Source organism: Amphiura filiformis, unplaced genomic scaffold (genome assembly GCF_039555335.1).
Source record: "Amphiura filiformis unplaced genomic scaffold, Afil_fr2py scaffold_27, whole genome shotgun sequence".
Lineage (NCBI taxonomy): Eukaryota > Metazoa > Echinodermata > Ophiuroidea > Amphilepidida > Amphiuridae > Amphiura > Amphiura filiformis.
The window spans coordinates 17,495-41,552 of NW_027305491.1; the positions used below are offsets into that span (position 1 = coordinate 17,495).

A 24,058-nucleotide genomic window follows, 5' to 3' on the forward strand; every position below is an offset into this window, starting at 1 on the left:
TATATCAAAGATTACTCAATACCAGGGGCTTAGTTTAGGGGATATATCAAAGATTATTTAATACCAGGGGCTGAGTTTAGGGATATATCAAAGATTACTCAATACCAGGGCTTAGTTCAGGGGATATATATCAAAGATTACCCAATACCAGGGGCTTAGTTCAGGGGGGATATATATCAAAGATTACTCAATACCAGGGGCTTAGTTCAGGGGATATATCAAAGATTATTTAATACCAGGGGCTGAGTTTAGGGGATATATCAAAGATACTCAATACCAGGGGCTCAGTTTAGGGGATATATCAAAGATTACTCAATATCAGGGGCTCAGTTTAGGGGGATATATCAAAGATTATTTTAATACCAGGGGCTCAGTTCAGGGGGGATATATCAAAGATTATTTAATACCAGGGGCTTAGTTCAGGGGGATATATCAAAGATTATTTAATACCAGGGGCTGAGTTTAGGGGATATATCAAAGATTATTTAATACCAGGGGCTGAGTTCAGGGGTGATATATCAAAGATTATTTAATACCAGGGGCTGAGTTTAGGGGATATATCAAAGATTATTTAATACCAGGGGCTGAGTTCAGGGGTGATATATCAAAGATTATTTAATACCAGGGGCTGAGTTCAGGGGGATATATCAAAGATTATTTAAAACCAGGGGCTGAGTTTAGGGGATATATCAAAGACTATTTAATACCAGGGGCTGAGTTCAGGGGGGATATATCAAAGATTATTTAATACCAGGAGCTGAGTTTAGGGGATTTTCAAAGATTACTTAATACCAGGGGCTCAGCTTAGGGGGACATATCAAAGATTACTCAATATCAGGGGTTCAGTTTAGGGGCATATATCAAAGATTACTCAATATCATGGGTTCAGTTTAGGGGGATATATATCAAAGATTACTTAAGTCTAGGGGTTCAATCTGGGGGAGACAGGAGGCGACAGTGAGTGATACAGTGAGGGCATTTGGTTAATTATGTACCCAGCTGGCCTACTTTCTGAATACAAAATTTACTCATCATCACATATCTGTTTCTTCTCTATGAATACAATGCGCCTTTTGTTTTGAGCATAGGCGTCCGAATCAACTTACATGTTTGAAAAAGTATCATTGCATGATATTGATCCAAACCATACATTACTACTTCACTCACATATCGCTAGATCTGAATATAATCCCAATATATATTTTTTAACTAAATGTAGGGCAGGGAATTTAATGCAATTCAATAGCTTGATAAACATACTTGTTTTGTCTTCAACATATGTGTAATTCAATCAGTGTAATTTATATTCAAATTATTTCTGATGCATATTTGTTACATGAGGTTGTATAAGCAGGCGGTAAAGAGAGCGATATGTTCACATTGCTGTGCAATTACAAACTGAAATAAAATACGGAAAGTAGATTCTTGTTCTGCAGAACAGTGGCATTTGATTTTCTTTTTCAAAACTTTAACACGAGAAATTCAAGGAAGTTTGTAAATAGCTGGCATGATTATCAAATCATTTCCTAGAAACAACATTACATGATATGTTGTGTAGGCAACAGAATTAACATTGCCGACTTTAACAGTGTCAATTGCATACCACAACTTTCCTCAGAGATTATGAGGTGTAATGGCATACTTTAGAATAATGTTAATGCATTGATATAGAAAACTTCACGTTACCTGCCCCTAATAATCATGGAAGAAGAAAAGGCAAGATGGTGAAATGGTGTGAATTTAACGTATCTTGAAGCCTGGGTCATGAAGTTACTAAACCATATATCTGTCAAATATGAAAGACATATTTAAAATGTAGAGGTATGTATTTCGTACCTACAAAACAACTATGACTTGTAGTACATATTCAACTGTTAACTGGATATAATTTTTCGTTTGTAGGCTCTTGCGTTGCTGGTGTGGTAGGTTTGAAAATGCCAAGATATTGTCTATTCGGTGACACAGTCAACACAGCATCTAGAATGGAATCAAATGGAGAACGTGAGTTAATACACTGGCTTCTTTTTTATTGGATTTTGTTTTATAGATATATAGATTTTTTATGTTTAACTGTTAGTCCATATTTCCTTTTAATCCTATAGTCCTAAAGTGAAATCAAATTTTGAGATTCTCTCAAAAACTATTAATGTTTGCAGGAATCTGTTATGCTAGTTGGATTCCTTGCATCATTTTCTTTCTGAAATGTTTACTTTTGTATTGTTTTGCATCATTACATTATGAGATTCAATAAAAAGCAATATCTAAATTACTGACTCGAGGAAGGTATATACACTATTAGTAGCCTATTGTAACTTTTGTTACTCCAAAACGAACGTTTGGATTGATGGGGGATATTCAATATTACGCGAATTTTAAATAAATGAGATCGTAGAGGGCGGGTGCAGGACTCTTTGGTCAGAGTTAACGTTTGCAATCACAAGGTGTCATCGACGAAAGAAAATATCAAGATGAGTGTAAAATATAAAAGATTGTGCCTGAATCACATCTACTGTTAATTCATATTACATTTATTGGATGACTTTGGATACCCAGTAGTGATTTCCTCACTACCAATAAATTACACAAAATAAATATCGGACTGAAACCAACCAACTATGATTTTCAATTCTGTTATTCTAAGCCATTGAAAGAAAACTGCATTCCACGCTTAAAATGTCACAAGGTGTTACAGATGTGAGGGATATAGAAACATGATATACGGAAGGTTTTTAATATTTGATAAATATATATTTGGTAACCTATCTCACCTTTGTAAAATGTGTTTATTTCGTCAATTTCTAGCATTGAAAATTCATATCAGCGAAGAAACTCGGCAGATACTGGAGTTATTCGGTACATTCCAAATAGATCTAAGGGGACAGGTGGAAATGAAGGTAAGGCATGACGTCATATTCAATAATAGATGTACAGGTGGCTGAGAATACTTCATAAACAAAATCTATACTTCAACTATGCACCAAGTGCAAAAGTTACCAATACACTGTTGTATTATACTTGTGCAAAATGTTACCAAGTGTTATGATATTAAATATCTATGGGCACAGAATATAACATATAAGATGGGTAAAATAGCTCCATTTGGATAAGTATTTGTACACAATTACTGAGTACATAGTGTTCACTAACTTGAATAAAACTTAACCAAACTTGGGTAGTATTAGTACTGTTTCGTTGGTTCCAAAAAATATGAATTTGTTTGCATATCGAAACATGTAAATTTATATAATAGCAAATTAAATACCCAATTATTCAGCCAGTATTAAAATTATTTGTGGGCAGGAACATCGAACAACATAATAAGTCTTTACATTTCTGAATTTTCTTTCAGTAGAACTTGTACAGAAATATTGAAATCCCTGGATGGTTACTGTACTATAAATGAAGGTTTTGGTAATTTTGCAATGACAATTTGCATACAAATAATTAGCCAAAAGTCGTTACCATATGGACATTTTATACCGGTCTTAAATATTATATTGTGTGCCTCTTTATCGTCTTTTTATACAGATTTAAAGTTTATTAACCACAATATTTTGTGTACATTTAGCAAACAATTATCAAGTGGAGTACTAGTATATCAGAAGAGTTCCTATGAAATTACAAACCCTGCATGCCATTAAAGTTCAATAATTGCCAAAAGATATTGAACATACAACAGCTACGAATGGTTCTGAAGTAAAATATGCCCCCGGGAAACATAGCGCACGTCATTTACTGACACATTGCATGACGTCAACTATCATAAATGTCTCTAGTTAATTATTTAATTAAATTGTTTTAATTGTACTGCACTTGCTTGATTTGTATTACACACATATTGCAGAAGAGCATGACGGTGGTGTAAATGTTAGTCTATTTTCACATCTGTTACTTGTAGTTCGATTTATTCATTTACTTACCCACTTTTTATGGCATGCTTATCGTAGTCGAATTGTTAAAGTTTCACTTGTAAGTAAACATTTTTATTTCACTTGTAAGTAAGCCACTTAAAGGTGGCTTACTTGTTTTAAGCCAGAACACAATATAGTGCAGATTATTATGCCTCACTGGTAATCTATTCCTGGGTGTCCTATATAGACCTAAAACAGCTATGTATGCCATTTTTATAAAATCGAGTTTATAAATTCGTAAGAGAGAACACTGGAGGCTGCCATTATGACTGAGCGTCAGTTAGTCTGGAGAGTTGACCCCAGCACAGCGGGTAGTCCTCCTGTACTTTTCAATGGCAAGGCAGTTGACCTCAGCAACGTGTCGCTCATTTTTTTTTTTCAAATAAAAACATAAAATTAACGGATTTCGATAACTTTTCTCTCCAATTAGTTTGTCATATATTACAGGATGCCAAATCTTCCGAATTTTTGCAATAGTCATTTTTTACTTTTGCTCATAGTATGTGTAATGGCCGCGCCCATGTCCCCATGGTAAACTTGTAGATTTGAATTTATAAGTATATGTAATGCATGAATGCACTATACCGTATTTGATCGTTTTATGAAGGTATCACCAACAATTATTCCTCTCCAAGTATTGGAATACTAAACAAACAAAAAGCAAACACAAATATAATTGGCTACATTTTTTGGTACAAAGCTGCATTTCAGAATTTAGTACAATAATTAGATTTTGGAGATGGGACTCGTCAGTTTTTCCTACTAAGTTGTACCCCAAGCCAAACCTTGTCTTCAATTCGCGCCCTTAATCCTTCCCAGAGTTCCACGCAGGAAGATCGTATTTATGTGTTACAAACACGAATGTTACTTTACTGACAGTTTTAATTAAGTTTTATCGTAAAAGGAAGGTTAGTTTTAAAGGAAAACTAAAAGTAGGTGAACACTGTACACACATAAGTTAGATGTATACTCTTGTCGCTAGCGATATACGAGTTAAGGCACTGACCAATAAGCTGAATCGTATCGCATTGCACAATATAGTATGACTGAGTTTATTGGCTACAAGTAAGTCACTTCTTGCTGTTGACCAACGTATTCATTCAGCATACTAACAACCTTTACCAAGATTAAAACTAGGTTGCGTCCTTGTTTTAGAAGCTTAATAAAAGCGTTTACTGTCACCGATGTAAAGTAAAAATAAAAGCTAATAAAATGCACCCCACAATAGATTTACCAAAATATAAACAATTCTTTTTAGCGACCTTCCACATTCTCCTAAAAAATAATAATAATAATAACATTATCTTTAGATCGCCCCACATTTGAATATGACGAAAGAGTGCTACTACCGCCTCGCTAGTTTTTCACCGTCTGTACTATCTGACACTGCTTTTATATCCTACCCTTTTATTCAGAGAATGTACCCAAGTCAATGAAGAAGTGTTATTTTGGGGGAAAAGTACACCTTTAATCAAAACAAAGTGCCCAAAGTTGTTTTAGTATACGATGCAGAGAGCAATGCATTCTGGGACCGTTTACCTCTGTAGTAGACGTCTATGTAGGTCGTAACGAGACTTTCCCTTAAGATGCAGATGGTATACCACATCAATAGAAACGCACAATATGTAGCTGAGAATATAGACCAAAGCTAACTTACCACGAATTGGCGGGATGTTGCCTCAAAATGGCGGGAAAACCAAGTTACGTATAGAATTAAGGTGAACTACATGACCCGTGTTTAGTTGCATTTGCAAATAGCTTAAGGTAGTGTTAAAGTATCACCCTGTTTGAAATGACTAGCAGTTTCATGTTATCTTTTTTAATCCTTTGTATCTTGTATGTTATATTTTGTTCCAACCCCACAGGGAAAAGGTGTACGAACTACATACTGGTTATGTGGTGAAAAGGACCAAGTAAATACAAAGAGGAGACTTAGCTCTAATCCAAGTAATCCGAGAATATCCAGAATATCTCAACATGCAATCAATGGGTAATATAGCGATATCGCCAACAAAAATACTAGAATAACATATTTATCATACATATACCTTTTTGTTACCATAACATAGTTTCGGCCCAGATCTGTGGTGCACAATATGAATAATAACTGCTTCATTACCATATTTATGAATAATTGTTTCATTACCATAACATTTACATTTAAAAAAAGAAGTTAACCTTCCCATACCACCATTAATTATTTTACTAAATTGCGCAAACTAACTCGTGTATTGAACTTGTACCATTCCTTGATGTTGTTGCATATTTTCAGTGATGGGCACCATTCCTATTTACATAATTTATTAATGTGGTCATACAAAGGCAGGACCGCGACCCTATAGATGTACTTCCGGTACAAAGGTATATACCTGGTTTGAAAGAAGGTTTGAGCCTGTGACCATGATGACGTCCCCGATGATGCATGAATAATGAAGCAAACAATATGCATGAGCATTGTGGTAATTAGGCGTACGTAATAATCATACGATTTTTAATATAAATGTAACAAAAATCAAAACAAAAAAGCAGGACTCAAAATACTGCGTTTATGTATAAAAACAACCACTGTTAACCACTACACTAAGATAAAAAGCTTCAACATGTTCAAAGCAAATGTACCCTTTTCAAGCCATTACGCGCAAATAGGTCAACGAATGATAGCGCGGCATGTGCTTTTAAAAACAAATAAAGCATGCAAAATTCCGCTCGGATCAGCTTCTGATTGTCATCAATTTGTTTAAAAAATAAACCAAATCAAAGTCCTTAATTGCATGGTCATTAGCAGAGTACCATTATCATTGTTTTTGCCCGTTTGAAATGTACAAATAATGCTACTGAGAAAGCCTTAAGATAACTACTTGTGTGTCTAATGTGGTCAAATATAACTGAATTTAATGCCATGAAACAATAACACGATGGTTATCGCACAGTAATTGCATTGGAGGCGGCCTTTTTGTGGCGGGCTCTTTTTGCCGTACTTCAGACAATATTTTGTTAAGACTTTGCAACTGTGTTATCCAAACTATATGCCGACTTGATATACTTGATAAGCTTCAAGTAACGAATGCGCTCAGCTTCGTCTTCATATTATGCATTTAATTAAACATACTAACCTCGTTCGCGTGACCTATTTTTCCATTGTATTTGTGCCGTGACTGCCGAATGATATTTAACATCTTATACTAAGTAATCTGCTTGTTGCAAATCAAAATTGGTTCAAATTGCTGTTTTGTAAAAACACACCGTAGGCCTACTGATTTATCATTTTTAATTTTATCATTGCCCACTTTCACGAAAAAGTCTGAATGCATCATGTGTGTGCAAGCCAAACCATGCAAACCAGCACAGCATTAATGCATTTCCGGGCGTAAAAATTTGCACGCGATCTCGCGAGTGTTTGAGGAATTCATTTCTGGTGTTTTTAGTCCACTTTAGTGAGCAGGATACAAGCACGTGAAGAAAACTTTATGACCTTGAACTGAAGTATCTGTATCACAAAATCTGCATCGCAAAATATGTGTCACAAGTAGCATGGGATAAACAAAATGACTGGCTGCAAAAATAGTGGTTCATCATCAACTCATTAATCCATCAATTCCTTAATGTAGAATTACTAATCCATCATACCTAACATTGCCATCCATCATTTAATTGGCTATTCCAGGTTTTTAAATCTCTCTGCCCTCAGTGACTAATTTGTTGTGCTGAAACCAGAACATCTAGCTATTATTGTCCAATTTCGAAGTGTTATTTTATGAAATTAGCACGCTTTCTTAAACAAGTGGTATATTTGTATGGAATATGTTATTTGCAAGTTAGCAAAAGTCAACAGTTTAAATTTCCAAACGTCATAAAAAATTCTTATGGGTCAGGGCATTTATTTTCTGGAAAAGCCAATTCATCCAGTCATAATCAGAGATGTCACTTTCCCATGCACTCTTTTTTTTTTTAAATTTCAGCCCGTTTTTGAACTTTTACCCCAAATTTACGCTCTATTACCGGCTTTTTTCACCAGTTTTAGGCTTGTTGTGTGGTACTATAGTGGCATCTCTGACTGAAATGGTTCAAGTCGAATGTTACTATTGTATTTTCACTGAAAGACCTAATAGAGTAGAACATGTGAATATTCAGATATTGGTATTCAACTTAATACACCTGTTTCAGTGAATGGTATTATCAATGCATCACTAACATCCAAACATAACCTGCATGTTAACTGTAACAGCACTTTTTACTGCTGTCGGTATTTGTCATGTGCATTTGTCCCATCATGGAGTGATTACTGTAGTACTTTATTGAATGTGTGAAACGTAATAGTGCATTTTAATAGACACTAGCAGTACTTACTGAGAGTACGTGAGTGTGTACCGGCATAGTTAACTTCGCTTCATGTTCATGGCTGTGGGATGCAAAGAGCTGGGATGCAAAGAGTCTCGCATTTGGATGGAATTATTTGGACTTGGTTTATATCACATCTTTTAAAGTAACAAACATTATATAGGTCTAATAAGCCCTATATGTTTATTGGAAAGAAGGGAAACAAGGAAATCATTGGAATTAATCCAAAATATTTGCATTTTGACAAACTTGCACAAAACTTATTTTCTGAGACACATGCAAAAGACTTATTTTCTTTCTTTTCAAAATCATAAAATTGCATAATATAAAGAGACAAAGATTTGCTACTGTAATATTAGTATTATCAAGTTAGTTAAAAGTATCCCAAATGGTACTTAAAATTTAGGTGTACCTTTTACAGATGTGATGAAAAAATTAGATCTAAAAAAATCCCCGCTGAATGCTTACTCTTCTACGAGTTCTACTTATTGCAACGCTTCTTGCATGATTGTATCATATATAGCTAATGTTTCAGCACGTAAAAATGTATGAGTTTTTTACTTAAGCCGGAATTTATAGTTCAATCGCCAGATAGCCATTGCATTTTGACCAATAAAATGAATGGTATCTTAAGGCGCAGGATGTAGCTGACTGTCTTATTGGTCATGAGTCAATTGCTCTTCTGTAGCGATCAAACTATACTTTGTTCAACTTATAAATTGCACAAATTATTTGGTTTTTATTGGGCGTCATTACGCATGTGTAATTTCACACAAGTGTGCGTCAAATTGTGAGATAGGCTTTTACGACGGGAATTCATAACAATTAGTGGGTTTTTAGCGGGTTCGCCGTCGGACAAGTTTAGAACTGTCAAGCTTTCGTCAGGAGTAGCTCTGACTTCTTCAGGACAAAGTACCACTACGTGTGCGTCATATCAGTCAGTCACGTATTACGCAAAGCCTAACTAGCGTAGGTGCAGCGAACAACTGCGAACACGGTATTCTCTATAAATCCATGACGTTATAAGAGTCTTGACATAAATTATAGGTTGAAAAAAGTGTTATAGATATCATTGAATGCTGCTTTGTTTTCATCCATATTCAATCAACGATGTCGTTGTTTGAACATGTTTACTAAATGGTACATCAAGACTAACTAAACTAAACCGATTTTCCCGTCCAGTCTTTTTCCAACTTATATGTAGTTCCCACTATCGGCATAATATAGATAATTGTGTTAATAGATTCTTACAGGGGCAGCACTAACCCAATGTATTTTGCCAGATTTTCTAATGATACATGCTGGATATTCTAGATCAAACTGTATTTCTTCGTATTATCTACAAAATTGTTTTCATTCTTATGAAGCGATTTTTTTAGGCTGGAAACTTGGGACCAATTTAATATACCGTAAAGATTCACCTAATGGCGCATATATGGACTCCCTTGACATAACTGGAATTTTAAGCACAAACTAAAAATGCCCTCCCGTAATAATTCCACCAGCAAACAAGGGCACAGACCCTTAATACTTTTTTGGATTTATAGTGGAAGGTTCTCTCTATTATTACGTAAAATTTATCATGTGCGCCACTAGGCGAATCCTTACAGTATATTGGTCTCAACTGGAAACGATGGTTGGTATTCATATTTTTGTCTTTAATTTTATTACTGGATTAAAATGGTGTTATTCGTAACAGGTTGGACTGTTTCATTTCTTTTTCCAGATTCTCTTGATTATTGTCCGCTTTTTTTCCTTTAAAGTTCTTTATTTCATTTAAAAGTAAAACTACAGGGTGAGTCAAAAAAAGTGCAATAGAGAAAAGAATCCATTTTTATTTAACAACCGAGTTGAACCTTTTAGGTTTTAAAACATTTTACAAATAACATATCCATTAGTGATCTTGTGTGAAAAGATCAAGGAATTAGCATTTACCGTTTTATTTTTATGACACATTTTATAGCGATACCCAATTTTAATGTTTGTCCAAGAGACATATAAAATTTGAATATCAGCCCACTCTGTGTAAGGTAGATTTGGAACAACTGCCATTTTCTTAACCTCATTGGCATTGAAATAAAATGGAGCACCCAAATTGTTATTGCCTTTGGTCTTGTTTAAGGAAAATAAACATTGTTTGTTGTTAATTTCATTTTCCCTTTATTTTAAAGATGTTTATTCTCTATCAAAACCATATAAATTTGTAGGCGGGGTTTTCAAATGTCGAAATGAAATGCGCCAAATTGAAGTTGAGTGAATTACAAAATATCCAGTAAGTTGGACATATTGGTATTAAAACAAACTGGAGTTGGAGTCGAGTGAGGTATGAAGGACTTAAAGTAATGTTAGAAAGTTTGTTTGAACAGAAAAAAGAAATAAAAATAACGCAAAAATCAACCTTTTTTAAAGTTAAAGTCAGTGTCAGAGCTGGTGCATTTATCGTACATTGTGTGCTCCCATTCAAAATACATGGTACCTCGTGGACAAATAATGAAATTAGGTATCGCAGCAAAAGGACTCATACAAATTAAACGGTAGAAGCCTGTCACTTCATTTTTTCACAGAAGGTGACTTTTGAGTGTGGTATTTGTAGAAACTTTCAATAATGGGAAAGTTCAACTTGGTTCTTATATAAATATCGATTCTTTGCTCTATTGCACTTTTTTTGACTCACCCTGTATATACAAATATGAAAGCCGTACCTCAGACTTAGCGCCAGGACTAAAGCCCTCATCCTGAATGCTACTCGCTATCTTTAATTTTCAATGATTGTGGGTCATCGTCATAACTGTCACTTCATAAGTGCTTAATATCCACAATGTATATGAAAGGATATTGCAGCAAAGTTAGTCTATGTCGCAACACGCCAAACCGATCCACTGGGATTTACATTTAAAGGGCTCTGTAATACATATTGTATTGGACTGCTTTTGAAGAGTCAATCTGAACCTAATTATTGTCTTGATGAAGACATCTGATTTGCCATTAAAGCTCACCCTTTTTATACGCGCATGGGATTAGGATATTGTCAACAATATCCAATTTGTTATTACTTTAACCTTTTAGACAATTCGGACTGAGCAATAATATGCCAATCCTGGAGGGAAATACCCAACACATTTCCTTTTAACATATTAATATTATATTGACAATATGTAATTAAAAAGTTTTCAGGGTGCATTGAGTATTGCTGCAGATTGAGCATTATATTATCCATAATACAGACTGTGTCAAAATGGTTGTTCTCCATCCGTTTTTGGTGTCTTTAAAAAAAAACTGCCTCTTCCAAATACACCATTGGGCTATTCCATTTAAATTCCACACTACCCCTGTGGAAGATTTAGCTAAACAGAGGGAGCATGAGTTTTGAATAGAATAGACAATTAGGTGGCTTCCATTTGAAATACTCACTCCAGTTGTGGCAGATAAAGGTAAAGCCACAGCTCGGCCTTCGCCCGTGGGCTTCGCGCTCGGCAGTCACCCAAGCGTCTTTGACAAATTCAAGATACAAGTACAGTTTCAGTGGGTTCTAAGTTTGATAAGAATTATATTGTCAAAATATTTGTCAGGATTAATCCCGACTCATTAACGACAAAAACTATGAAAGTTTGTGCACGTGCCTCTGAAAAGAGCTGTTCATTAATAGAGATTGATCTGGACCAGGAGTGTTTGTTGTATTCGAGTAGGATTCGAATAGGTGAATATAAAAGAACATGCCACTCTCTATGATTCTCATTTTTTGCCCGCCCAAGACTGACCTTGATTCCTTGGGGGAATACCAACCATCGCTTTTTTATCTTCGTCATACTAACATAACATTTAATTTTTGGGATTTTCCTAGGTAAAAATCTATTAAATATAGTATCTTAACAACATAATTGGTTTGTGTTTTGTCAACAGGGGAAAGGACTCCAAACAACGTATTGGCTGTCGGGAGAACTTAAAGACAAAAATGGACTCTGTGATTTCTCCTACAAAGAAATCTCCGTGTAACTACCACAACGACCTAGATCTAGAAATCTTAGAGCATACTGTATAATGTTGTACATATGTATAGATAGTACGCAGTTACCAACTATTGCCTACAAGGCCTCTATGGGAGATCAGGTATCGATGTAATTACGTTTTACATAGGGGCATGATACTTCTGATGAAGATATTGCAGAAGGTGAAGATACTTTGGAGTTGTGCATACGGACATGATATTTCTTTGCATGAGGAAACGGCTCCTTTGGAGTTTTACATGTGATATTTTAATGAGATTGGCTTTGAAAGACCCTTTTGCATTGGTGAATCCAATCGTCAGCGCACCATGGATTTTCTTCAAAAGCCACGATACACTCTGTGATAAGCTGTAAATAAACACAAGAACCTCTACCCAACTGGTAAGCCTCATTGCATCATCTATTATTTTTTCGAGCAGATGCAAAAAGGGGAAAAGCATATGTAAAAAAATCCAGAAAATTATCATTTCATTACTCAAAAGATTGGTAACATGGTAAAAGAAGAATATGCAGGTGATTTTATATTTGAAATATTCTTCCATAAAAAGCCTTCATATTAACAAAGGACCTATGTTTTTTATGTGATGTGGGATATAATGTATACTTAGAAGAGCGAAAAGTGTAATCAGGATAATGGAGTCTTGGATAGAACCGCTTAACCAATGGTCAGCCGGCGCAGAGCCGTAATCAACCTAAGTGCACTGTTACAGCCTGTTTGTTTATACTAAACTCGTTCACTGGTGTATGCTAATAACATGGCTTCATTGGTCCAGTAAATTTTATTGTATGCCTAGTAAAAGAAGTCATAAATCTCGAGTCCATACAGGTCATTGCACATGCGCAATGCACAGATTTGGATTCTTGATATAACACTTTTAACTTGGGTTATAAATCTGAGGCTTAAAGGTCATGTGTCCTGATATGAATTCTTGATATCACAATTTTAACTTCCTCTATTTATCAAATATGAGCGCTGAATTCCTAAGGCTCATGTGTTTTTGGACTTCCGGTTTCTGTCCTCGATTTTCATTATAATAATCTAACTTACGAAATAAATTCACACGGGAAAAATATTAATAAACATGTACTCATCGAATTAATTATATGTAATATTTAAAACAAAAACTATGGCTAACGAAGTTGGCATGTAAAGTGTATGTAAAATATTTGGAATTTAACTTTTTTAATGTTCTATGATTTGGTGACAGTGGCTTTGAGTATAGCACACTATTATTATTATGTGATTCAATATTGTGTGATGATTCGATCATTCAGAGTCAAAAAATAGTTGTAATTTTGTAAATAAGATTTTTTTAAAGTGGATAGCAAATATTGGAAAATGTGCATTTAAAAAAGTATAGAGCTAATGCTTTCCAAAATCATGTATGTACTCTCAGTGCTTCTTTAAATCTGTATATAACTCATTTTATATAAAAAAAGGGTATATTGAAAAATAAAAAACACAAAAATACCACTTTTTATGATAGCTAAATGTTGGTCATGCATTTGAAGTAGAGGTACACACGTGGTTTGTTGTATAGTAGATTTTATAGCTTTATTGTGAAGTACTGACTACATTATTGCAAATCTGCTTCAGTATAAAGATCCAGTGTTTGTAAATAAATTACAACACAGATACAGGTGTTTATAAATCATTCTACTCCCATAGTAAAATCTGTTCCCAGAGTATTATCTGGGAACACAAAGCGTTTTGCGTTGAAGGGTAGAATCCTTTATTAACCGTGTACCTGTTCTGGTGTCTATATCAAAAAGAGCATTTACGTTGATCTTTTGTTGAGTTGAGGTATAAAGCTGTATTACTGAACGGTATTCAATTTCAGCAGAGCCTACATACTCTTATAAAAGTTCAATCCTTTGTACCCATGGTCATTGACTATTTAACAGCATTACTGTTTGGTGCCAAGGTATTGCAAATCTGAACAGTATTGATGTGCGATAGTATACAGTAATACTGTCCAGTACACAAGCGTTTCTCAGTGTATTCTGAACAGTTTAACTGCCATGTGTTGCATTGAACTCCTGTGTGCATTCTTGAACGGTCTGAACATGTGGTGGTTTTGCAATTTTTACTGTCAGTATTTTACAATAATGTTTGTAACATTTTGTCAACAACTCACGAAGTAGAACAGTCGTGTAAACGATTACCCGACTTTATATGATAATATGACAATTTTTATATTGTTCCGTTTCTATTGCTTGGTTGCTAGTTGGCAGTTGCAATAATTGATTTTAAACAATCTACGGTTTGTAATTCAGTAGGTCGAGTTGTTATAAGTTACTATTACGTTTCCAAATAGTGATTTGCATTGTGTCACAAAAAAACAAACAAACAAAAATAAAAAATAAAGTAACATCTCCAACAACTGGTCATCGGTTGTACCAGTGACGCCAAGATGAGAGATTACTAGTATATATGACTATATCAGTACACTTATCGTTTTTTTAGAAAGTTTGTAGTGGATATCAGTATGCAGGTTATTTATTTAAAATAGATAATTTTGAGGACAAAACCCGAATTCTCATACTAAACAGAATAAGCGGAAAAGTTGCAATGCGTTTAGACCTGACTGACTCCCATGAGTATAGTATGATAATTGTAGTGTTTCTAGAACTTTTTTGTGAATTGGGAATGAATGTGTGTACACGTTGTAAATGTAATTACCATAGATACAATGTTTGTAAATTATAACTTATATGCTGATATGTGTGCTTCACGTCGATAAGTACATGTGGATGTATAGACCTCGGCTGGACCTATAAACCAAAATTTAATCTTTTTTTGTTTTAAACAAAAGCACTTATTAAAAAAAAACTTGTTCATTGATAGCTTGGGTATTTCGTACACTCGATAAGTTATTTCACGTTGTCCTTTACATCAATAGAAAGCGATAATATGATACTGAGACAGAGACGTTGTCATTTATTAGTATATCAATAGAAAGCGATAAAATGATATTGAGACAGAGACGTTAATGAAAGTGGTGTGTTATGGGTAATTGTGTTCTTTTATAGTGCTATTAAAAAGTAGAATTTTTTTATCCGTAGGGGCTTACGCTGTATGCTTATTTCTCTCTTTAACCTACTAAATAAAGAAATTCTAATTTAATAGCATTATGACAGAACCCGATTGTTTTATATTCAATTTAAGGAACATATTTGGTATTGAGGAAAATTAATTTGTGGGAAATGTAACAAAAATAGCGCATTAATAAGTCACCTTAAAGAACCATTCTGACAGCGTCGATTTTTAAGCAATGTGAAGACTATTGATGACATGAACGTGGCGAGTTTTTGCACAATCATTGTTTTAAACAAATAGAAGTTTAACATATTGTTATTATTGTTGATGTTGTCAAAGTATTGTAAATTCATAAATATTCATGAATTGGTTTGTGAAGATTTGTACTTGTACAGTATTATTTTTATACTAAATGTAGGGTTCTGTTTCGATTGTACATGTACTTTGTATTAACCATGTTTCAAGTATTATTGGTCTACACTTCTCTAGATAAATATTCACTAGATGTATTATACCATGAGCACGTGCACGTGCAGCACATTCAGTTTTAAATATTTCCCAACAATGGCGTCATTTATATGACTATATTTATATGGTTTGGTGTGTATGTGGTTGCTCGAGCGTGTGGGGGTGCATTTTCAGATGTGAGGTGTTTTGTTTGTATGCGGTGTGGGGGTGGACATGCATGTGTGAATGTGAGGGGTGTGTAATGGGGTGTATATGAGTGCTTGCTAGATATGTTGCAAAGCGAAAGAAGATTCACACAAAAAGAAATGAAATGCGTACGTGAGGACGATAATTGTATGAATGGGTATGATGAGATGAGTTTAGATATGGTAGATACGCAGCTTATACTCCATAAAATACGGTACTATGATCGCAGTTCTTATGACAATGTTAAATAATCTGCAATATTTTCATGCCATGCGACAAATTGACTCCATGAATTTTGGATACCCCATTCTATTCATAGCAAGTAACTTTATAATAATTACTGCACAATGGGGTCAGGATTTGTGTGTGGGAATTGCATGAGAGCAAAAGTGGAGTGAAAGTCGGCGAAAATGGTGTTCAAGCAAGTTACGTAGTTTGGGTCGTCTGAAGTGTTCGTGACGTGAAAGAATGTGATAGCGGGAAGATGAGTGCTGAAGAATGAAGTAACGAGTTGAAATACAAATAGCGAAGGAACAGAATGTGTGGTACGACGGGCTGTGTATACATGTAGTAAAATGTGGAATGTCGACAAAGAGATTGAAAGGAGGAAGTTGAGAAAATGCGAGGAATGAACATTAGGGGCCGTGTATTGTTTTGTTCGTATGATTGATAGTGAATATTGTGGATTGAGGTCGTGTGGTTTAGTAGTTGGCCTACCTGAGTGAGGGACTGAGTGGGACAATCTGTGAAGTGATAAGTGCACAGTAAGAATATGCATGTGAAATGACGGTTCATGTGTATACCAGTGACAGTGATAATGTTCAATAAGCGAGTGTCTCCGGCATTACTTATTCTGTGACGGACTACTCCGCATTGTAATGAACATGATGAAGGTGATGTGTAAGGAGCAGAGTAAGGAGTGATACCATCTCACAATGCAGTGCAACTTTTTCAACATATTTGAAAAGTAGCAGTCCGAGAAGTTTCTTGATCATACGAGTAGCAAATTGCTGTCCTAGTTCAGAGAGAGATGACGAGGATACTCAGGAGGATGTTGATGGAATATATGATACAAGTGTCAGAATAATGTCAACATGAATAACGAGGATCAGAGAGGTGTGAGAGTTGTGAGAATGTGACATCAATTTGAAAGAAATTATACGACGATTTACTCTTAATGTGCAAAATAGTGCCAAAATATGTTAGGTGAACTAACACCTGCAATATGCCCCGTATTTTGTATTATCTTCTTCTAATGCACTTTGTCCTTGTTTAGTCTAACTACATTTTACTTTTGAAAAATGAAACTTGGAATGTATGTATGATTTTATTTTGATGAAAAAAAATCCTTTTTTAAAACCTATGGTGTGTGTGGGGTGTGTTTAAGGTATGGATATAAGTAGCGTATATGGGGAAGAAACGTACGAACTGTGAGTGTGATTACAGCAGAGAGTGTAGTATGTGTATGAGTGTAAAAAAGAGTATTAACAAATAAAGATGCGTCTTTTGAAGAGCAAAATGTGTCATTTGAGGTTTTGTGTTGTGTTTGTGTACGGAGTAAAAATAATGAATAAATGTATAAGTGTGTTTTGTGATTGAAATTTATGGCCTCATTGATATATTAAAACATTAGCTGAGCAGGGCTGTGTCAAGGGTCGTCACAATCTAAAGCCATAACGAATGATTTCCTTCAAATTTTAAATTTGTTATTCTAGACTCAAAATGCTGAAATAATACTAGTAATAATTGTCAGGGAGGTTTCTGTCCATTCTTAGCTGAAATATATAACAAGGTAAAGTAAAAGAAACCCTATTGGTTATTTTGGCCGTTTAACATGCATTTCTATAGGAGGTCATAAAGACTTGACCTACAAACACAGCAAATTTGGCAGATTCCATTTAGGTGTAAGTTGGGACATGTGTAAACATTACAAATAGGGAAAAAATCAGGTTTGAACAAAATGAACCAATTTTATTTCATAAGATCATATGTGGCTTTAAACGACGACAGGCTTTCTTGGGTTTCATAATGCATTGTTAATCAGTGTGAATTTACTTCAGTTATTGCTTTCTTCGTCGTCGTGTTATGGGTGTCCGATCTATCGTATCAGCAGTAGACCTATTTAAATTCAGTGACACCTTGTTAGTTGTAGACAAGTCTGTAACAAACGAACTAGGAAACAGGCTGATGGGAACTTAAGCTTACTTACAAACAAAACTGTGTCTACACATAAACCATGTATACCTATAATAATTGTTACCTTAAATGACTCGAACGTCTGTGGAGTATCAACCTCACTTTAAAAAAACGTTTATTAGACGGCGAGTAAAGTATGAAAAATGTTGAATGCTACAGACAGGAAGCGGAAATTGGAGAAACATGTCCAACGTCTCACACGCGGTGTTGCTAATCACCAAAGCGTTATCTGAAAATTATGGCGCCCAATTTCCATCTTAACTGTCTTTTTATGAAGCAATATCGTTACAATCAGCTGGATAAATTGCGATGTTGGCAACATGTGTACAGCGTGTGAGACGATGAGAGAATATAGTGATTTATGCAAGTGGAAATGAGACTCGCGCAATGATATAAATGAGAGACGGGTGTAAGACGTATGAGAAAGTAGTAATGAGGTGAAAATTCAAAGTGTTGAGAGACAATGTTCGTTATTGCTTTATTGTGACGAGCGGGATTGGGATCGGTAGACTTTGCCTATCTTAGTGTGTATGTGTGACAATTAATATTGAAAGTGCCCAAAACATAACAATCTTCTTCTAATAAATATTACAAGAGAAGAAAACATCAACATTTCATCTTCATTCTAACTTGGATTTGGACTGTATTCGTTTTAACAGTTCCAAACCTACGAAATGTGCTCAGCCTCATTGCCAAGAATAATGTATGTTATCATTTCTTCAATTTTACCGTCGCATACACCAGACACGACTTTGTAATAGTTGAAGTCCTATTCCTTTTATTGGATATCGTCGAGTGAATCATTTGCACAAACTGAACAGAGAGCAGTGTGGACTGTATCATTGGTATGTTAGTAGTGGTTTCCGAGTGTGGGTGGTAGATCTAAGTCTGTGATGAGAGAGAGAGAGTCGGTATGTAGGCTTACTAAGAACAAGGAATACCGATTATCGAGTTGGAACGGTTTTCGAGTTTGAGCGGCGAATGAATTTGCACGAATGTAACGATTTGAAGGGATGTGTTCAGGTTCAATGCTTGGTTTGCATGTATGAGAACATAAGATTTGAAGTTGTAAAATCGTGTGAGAGAGAAGGGGAATATCGATTACCGAGTTGAATATCGAATTTAATGAGAAAGTGAGATAGGAAAAGACGAGAACTATTGAAAAATTGTTGTGAGCGTGTGTGGTGTGTATAGGTATGTGTAGTTGTATCAGAAGATTGAATGTGTAAGTGTTGCCTTTTCCAGACATTTTGGGAAGAAGTGAGAATTGTAGTCGGAATACACGTCTTTTTGCCCATGTATGACTTTGACCGCTGAAACTGTGTGGAAAAATGTATATGCTAGTGTTGTTATTGATCTCATGCATGGTGCTGGTGGTAGTGGTTCAGTTCGAACTGCGTTGAAGAATGTGCGCATAGAGTCGGTACTGTAAACGATGTGATACGCTGAAAGGTGAATTGGAGAATCTGATGGAAGCTGAGTGTGAGATGTCTGGTCTCACTGTCCATGTAACATTGGAATGGATCGAACGTGACGGTATGAGCGTGACGAGGTGAACGTGTCAACGGTAGACGAATGTATGACGCAAAGCTTATGGGTTATTATCACACAGAGAATGAAGTAAATGAAGAATGTAAGGTTTAAAGAGCGTGAGTTACAAAGACGAGTCTGTTGTGTTAATGTAGTGATAATTACCTATAAGCAATTTGGCGCATTGAAGACATTAGTCCAATACGTTATGCATTGAGTGGTTGGCGTGTTTTGATGCACTCGTCAAATTAACTGTGGACTATATGAATTGTTCTGACAACAATTGCATTAACTCACAGTTAAAAGATATAGTCTATAATTGAAGACCATTGCCCGTCACTAACGTTGATATCAACTGTTGTCTAATACTTTGAAATCTTTCAAACGAACATCATCATGAAACGGTGGTGTAAAATATGAGTACAGGTTTCTCTGACGTTTGTCAGAACCGCACAAGTTCAGTTAGAGCAATAAATTGATGTGTGATCATTTAAATTTAGATTTGTGGAGAAAAAATAAGTAGTTTGTTATAGAACACGTGTGTCTGTAAATGTGATGCAAGATGCTAGATTGCTAATAAGGGCCAACTCGATAGCCCCAATAAAATGCTATCAGCCGTTATTCTTAATGATCATAATAAAATATATCTTTGTGCCAAAAAGTAGATTGATACTATTATAAACATCCTGTTACTTCTTCAATCAGGGTATTTTACGCACGTGTAAACACACCAACTAAGTTCGAAATACTTGATTTTTTTTTCCTTTTATAGATAAATAAAGACTTAATATGCCTGCGCCGCGTAAGACTAGAAACACCGTTGTTCAGCTGTTTTGGATATGAGTTGAATCACTGAGGTAGTAGTAGATAGGATACAGTAGCGAAGAATTACTTTTGTTTATATTTGCATAATTATACTTAACATTGTACACAGTTTAGTTTTTAAACAGTGCGGTCGCTGGCGGTCTGATAGTGTACTATCTCTATTTCTTAAAAAAAATATATATTACCAATTGATTATCAATGTAAATTGTAAATATATATACATGTATAAATATTGTTCATTGTAGGATAGATATAACTTATCATGCTTATAGTTACTAGCTAATTGGTTTGAGAAAGAAAACAAAAGTCCCGTTTGTCATGTAGTTTACAAGCCCATAAGTGTTTGCCATTTTATATATTATCGCCAAATTGAGTCTAAATTGCGGTGCTACTATCATTTGGAGACATCGCCGATTTCAAGCCGGATACACGACTTGCAGTCGGTAACACGTTACAGAGATTAATCGCACAGTCCTAGTGTTCTTAGTCTAGGCTTACATTATAAACACAACCTAAATTGGTTATAGTATAGTAGATCAGACAAGCTCGGGGTAAACGAATCATTCGCCTGGTTAAATTGGCACTGTTTGGATTGTTGATCCATTCAGGCATTTTGTGCAATTTTTAGCGCTGTAATCAAACATTAGATCTAAAATACAAAGGCGCTGTTATTATTGCTTTCATTAACTAACTCTATAATGAAGCACATAAAATAAGATTAGCGTATTTGTACTTATTTAAATGTATTTTATTTCTTATTTCGAATGTTTTTTTTTAAATCAATTTCACTGCTATGGAATTCGGGATGATATAATTATTACCATTTCCCGCAAAGTTATGAGCGAAACTTTTTTCGATATTTTCGATATTATGTATAACAGATGCGGTGTAATTACCTCATGTGCAACTACTGTAATTTTGTTCTTAGTATTTTTGCCGTTTGCTGCAGTATTCTTGATATGTTACGAGTAATAATGTCTTGAACTATGCGAGAACATTCTAGACTTAATTTAACCTGTACATTTGGTCAAAATATATATAATTTTAAACGTATTGTTCAGAGTGTGTGTGTTTCAAAACTGCATTATTGGGGTGGATCGGTATTTTGATACCACTATTTAAGCTTGCCGACTGCAGTGTTACGCAATTAAAAAGAATTAAGGTATATATATGCTGTTCCGTGAGAAGAGCGAGATCAATTGTTCTCGTCCTCTCGTTTTGAGTACAATGTGACAATTGTGTCCTCTGCAGCTCTTATTGTGATGACCATGCAGAAGTTTTACTCCCAAATATGTTTACTATGAAAGACAATATTTGTCTAGTCTATAGAAAAAATCAAATGTTTTTTGTTTGTGTGTGGATAATGAGAAACATTTTAAACATTTCTGGTACTTGAATAATAGGTATATTCAGAATGTGGACGAAAGCCCATTAAGGATAGTGATGTTTTCTGATTAAAAGCTCCTTACAACTCGTATACAACTCTTATTTTAATGCCCATACATTAATGTTAAATGACTAAACGAAAGTAAAGCACGGGAAGCAAAGGCACATCCGCATTCTAAGGTCATCTTAATAAGCATGGTCATCCATCCCAATTACCACTAGCAAGTATTGTTGCTTTTATAATCGCTCCCATAATATACTTTTTTGGAAATACGTTACAGCCAATTTGCAAACATAAACCCAAATTAATTCTACTATTTCTAACGTGGCCAGCGTTACATGGCCCTGACGGGTATAGAGTGGCAAGAATGCTGCCAACAGTGTATGTTTTCACAAAAGCCAACAAGTTGTGTACGCCACCTTATTAGCCTATATGCATTGATGCTTCATCCAGAACACGCAGTGACTGCATTATTATTGTATTGAATTTTGAAGTACCCTTAAGACTTCTCGTACCGATGTTTTTCATCATGAAAAGTCACGTTTTTGTTCAAGTTGTATGAGTCTGACGAATTCCTGAATTCCATAACAAAATCATCACATCATAACGCTTGCATAAGACTGTGTAATTCCGATTTTGTTAAAAACGGTTACACGTTTGGAGCAGCCCTAGATTATCGCCCGAGCGAGGATTTCTCCGTTATTTACCCATTGTATCGTACGTTGTATGCATGATAGTAATTGTACAGCTTGCAGTTATTGGGGAACAAAATAAAATTATGAGTCTTTAAATAAATTGTTTTGTTATTTGTGTCAATGATTTCAAGTGGTCTCACCTTAGTTTACCATAACATCTTGAATAATGTTAGTACATATTATGTTAAACATAATATTAAACAATGAACTATAGTTTATTTAAATGTTAAAATAAAAAGTAAATGTTAGTATTTATACAGCGCCTGTCACCTGTACCAAAGCGCTTTACGTTTATTCCGCTGTCGTTAGAATATGTCAGCTGCCATACAATGCCCAAGGCATGCTCATACCTTTAGGCGGCGCTCAATGGACAATATTCATAACAGCTCCCCATTTCACCCCTTTGTAGAGAGAAGCAAGTAAGGTAAAGTGCCTTGCCCAAGCACAACACGATGGCACCGCCGGGGCTCGAACTCGCAATCCACTGATTGCAAAGCAGAGCCCGTACCGCTGCGCCACCATGCCCTATGAACGAAGTGTATGACGAATAATGAAAGGTAAGCGATCTGACACACTTACAATAGACTCGGATGGTTTCGAAGGCAAATCTATAGATCGATCTGCGATTACTCACAAATTTAAGGACATTCTGAATATATATGTATATTCGAGTTTGAATCCAAGCCAAAGTTATTGACGGCAAGTTAAGTCATGAAGTTCTTGAACTGTTGAGCAGCAACTTAAATATGGTTCTTGATTAATTCAGTCTCATTTAAAATATTTGAAGATGCAACTTAATATGTGTTTCGCCGACATCTTTAAAGCCCTATTCCTCAAATAATAAATGATAACATCAAACACCCCACCAGTTGTAAACGCGACGTGGCACGCGAACACTACGTATTTGCTTACTGTATATCCCAAGGTTTCCATAATATATACGATGGCAATAGGTAACATGGCTAGTAAGATAGATAGTGTGAGCAGGAAAGTGGTAGTGGCACCTTTTACACTACGCCTAACCGAACTTCTTTTTCTGCGATGATCTGGTATAGCTTGACGCATCCTTTGTGCGTGATTCCTCGCAAAACGTAATATTCGTCCGTATATCGCGAGAACCATAAGCAATGGCAGAAAACACGTGATCATATTAATAATGATGAAGGTAGGAGATTTCTTAGCCGAATGTGGAGACATTAAGTAACATGTCTGATGTTTCTCGTCAAATGTAATGTTTTCAACAAACATCAGGCCAACAGGACATTTAAGAAGAAACACAAACACCCATATTGCTCCGACCATTATTTTGGCGCGACAGACAGTGCAATAACGTTGGTATTTTAATGGATGTATAATATAGATGTAACGCTCGATATTGATGGCCAAAACTGAAAGATATATACTGTGAGAAACAGGAGCCATAAGTAGAGCTTGCGCCAAGCACAATACGTGCCCATAAGGCCAATGCCCAGTTATTG

At 35.3% G+C, this 24,058-nt stretch overlaps 1 protein-coding gene across 2 annotated transcripts in view; it reads left to right on the plus strand.

Moving 5' to 3' along the window:
* Positions 1-22,680, plus strand: part of LOC140143762 (atrial natriuretic peptide receptor 1-like) — a gene marked incomplete at its 5' end in the record, with an annotated part of 39,231 nt that extends 16,551 nt beyond the window's left edge. Inside the window, 4 exon segments of one of the 2 annotated variants that reach the window (XM_072165576.1) lie at positions 1,903-2,001; positions 2,803-2,894; positions 5,777-5,901; positions 12,150-22,680. In XM_072165576.1, the coding sequence (XP_072021677.1) occupies positions 1,903-2,001; positions 2,803-2,894; positions 5,777-5,901; positions 12,150-12,288 (455 nt within the window). 2 annotated transcript variants of the gene reach the window in all.
* Between the last annotated feature and the right edge of the window lie 1,378 nt (positions 22,681-24,058).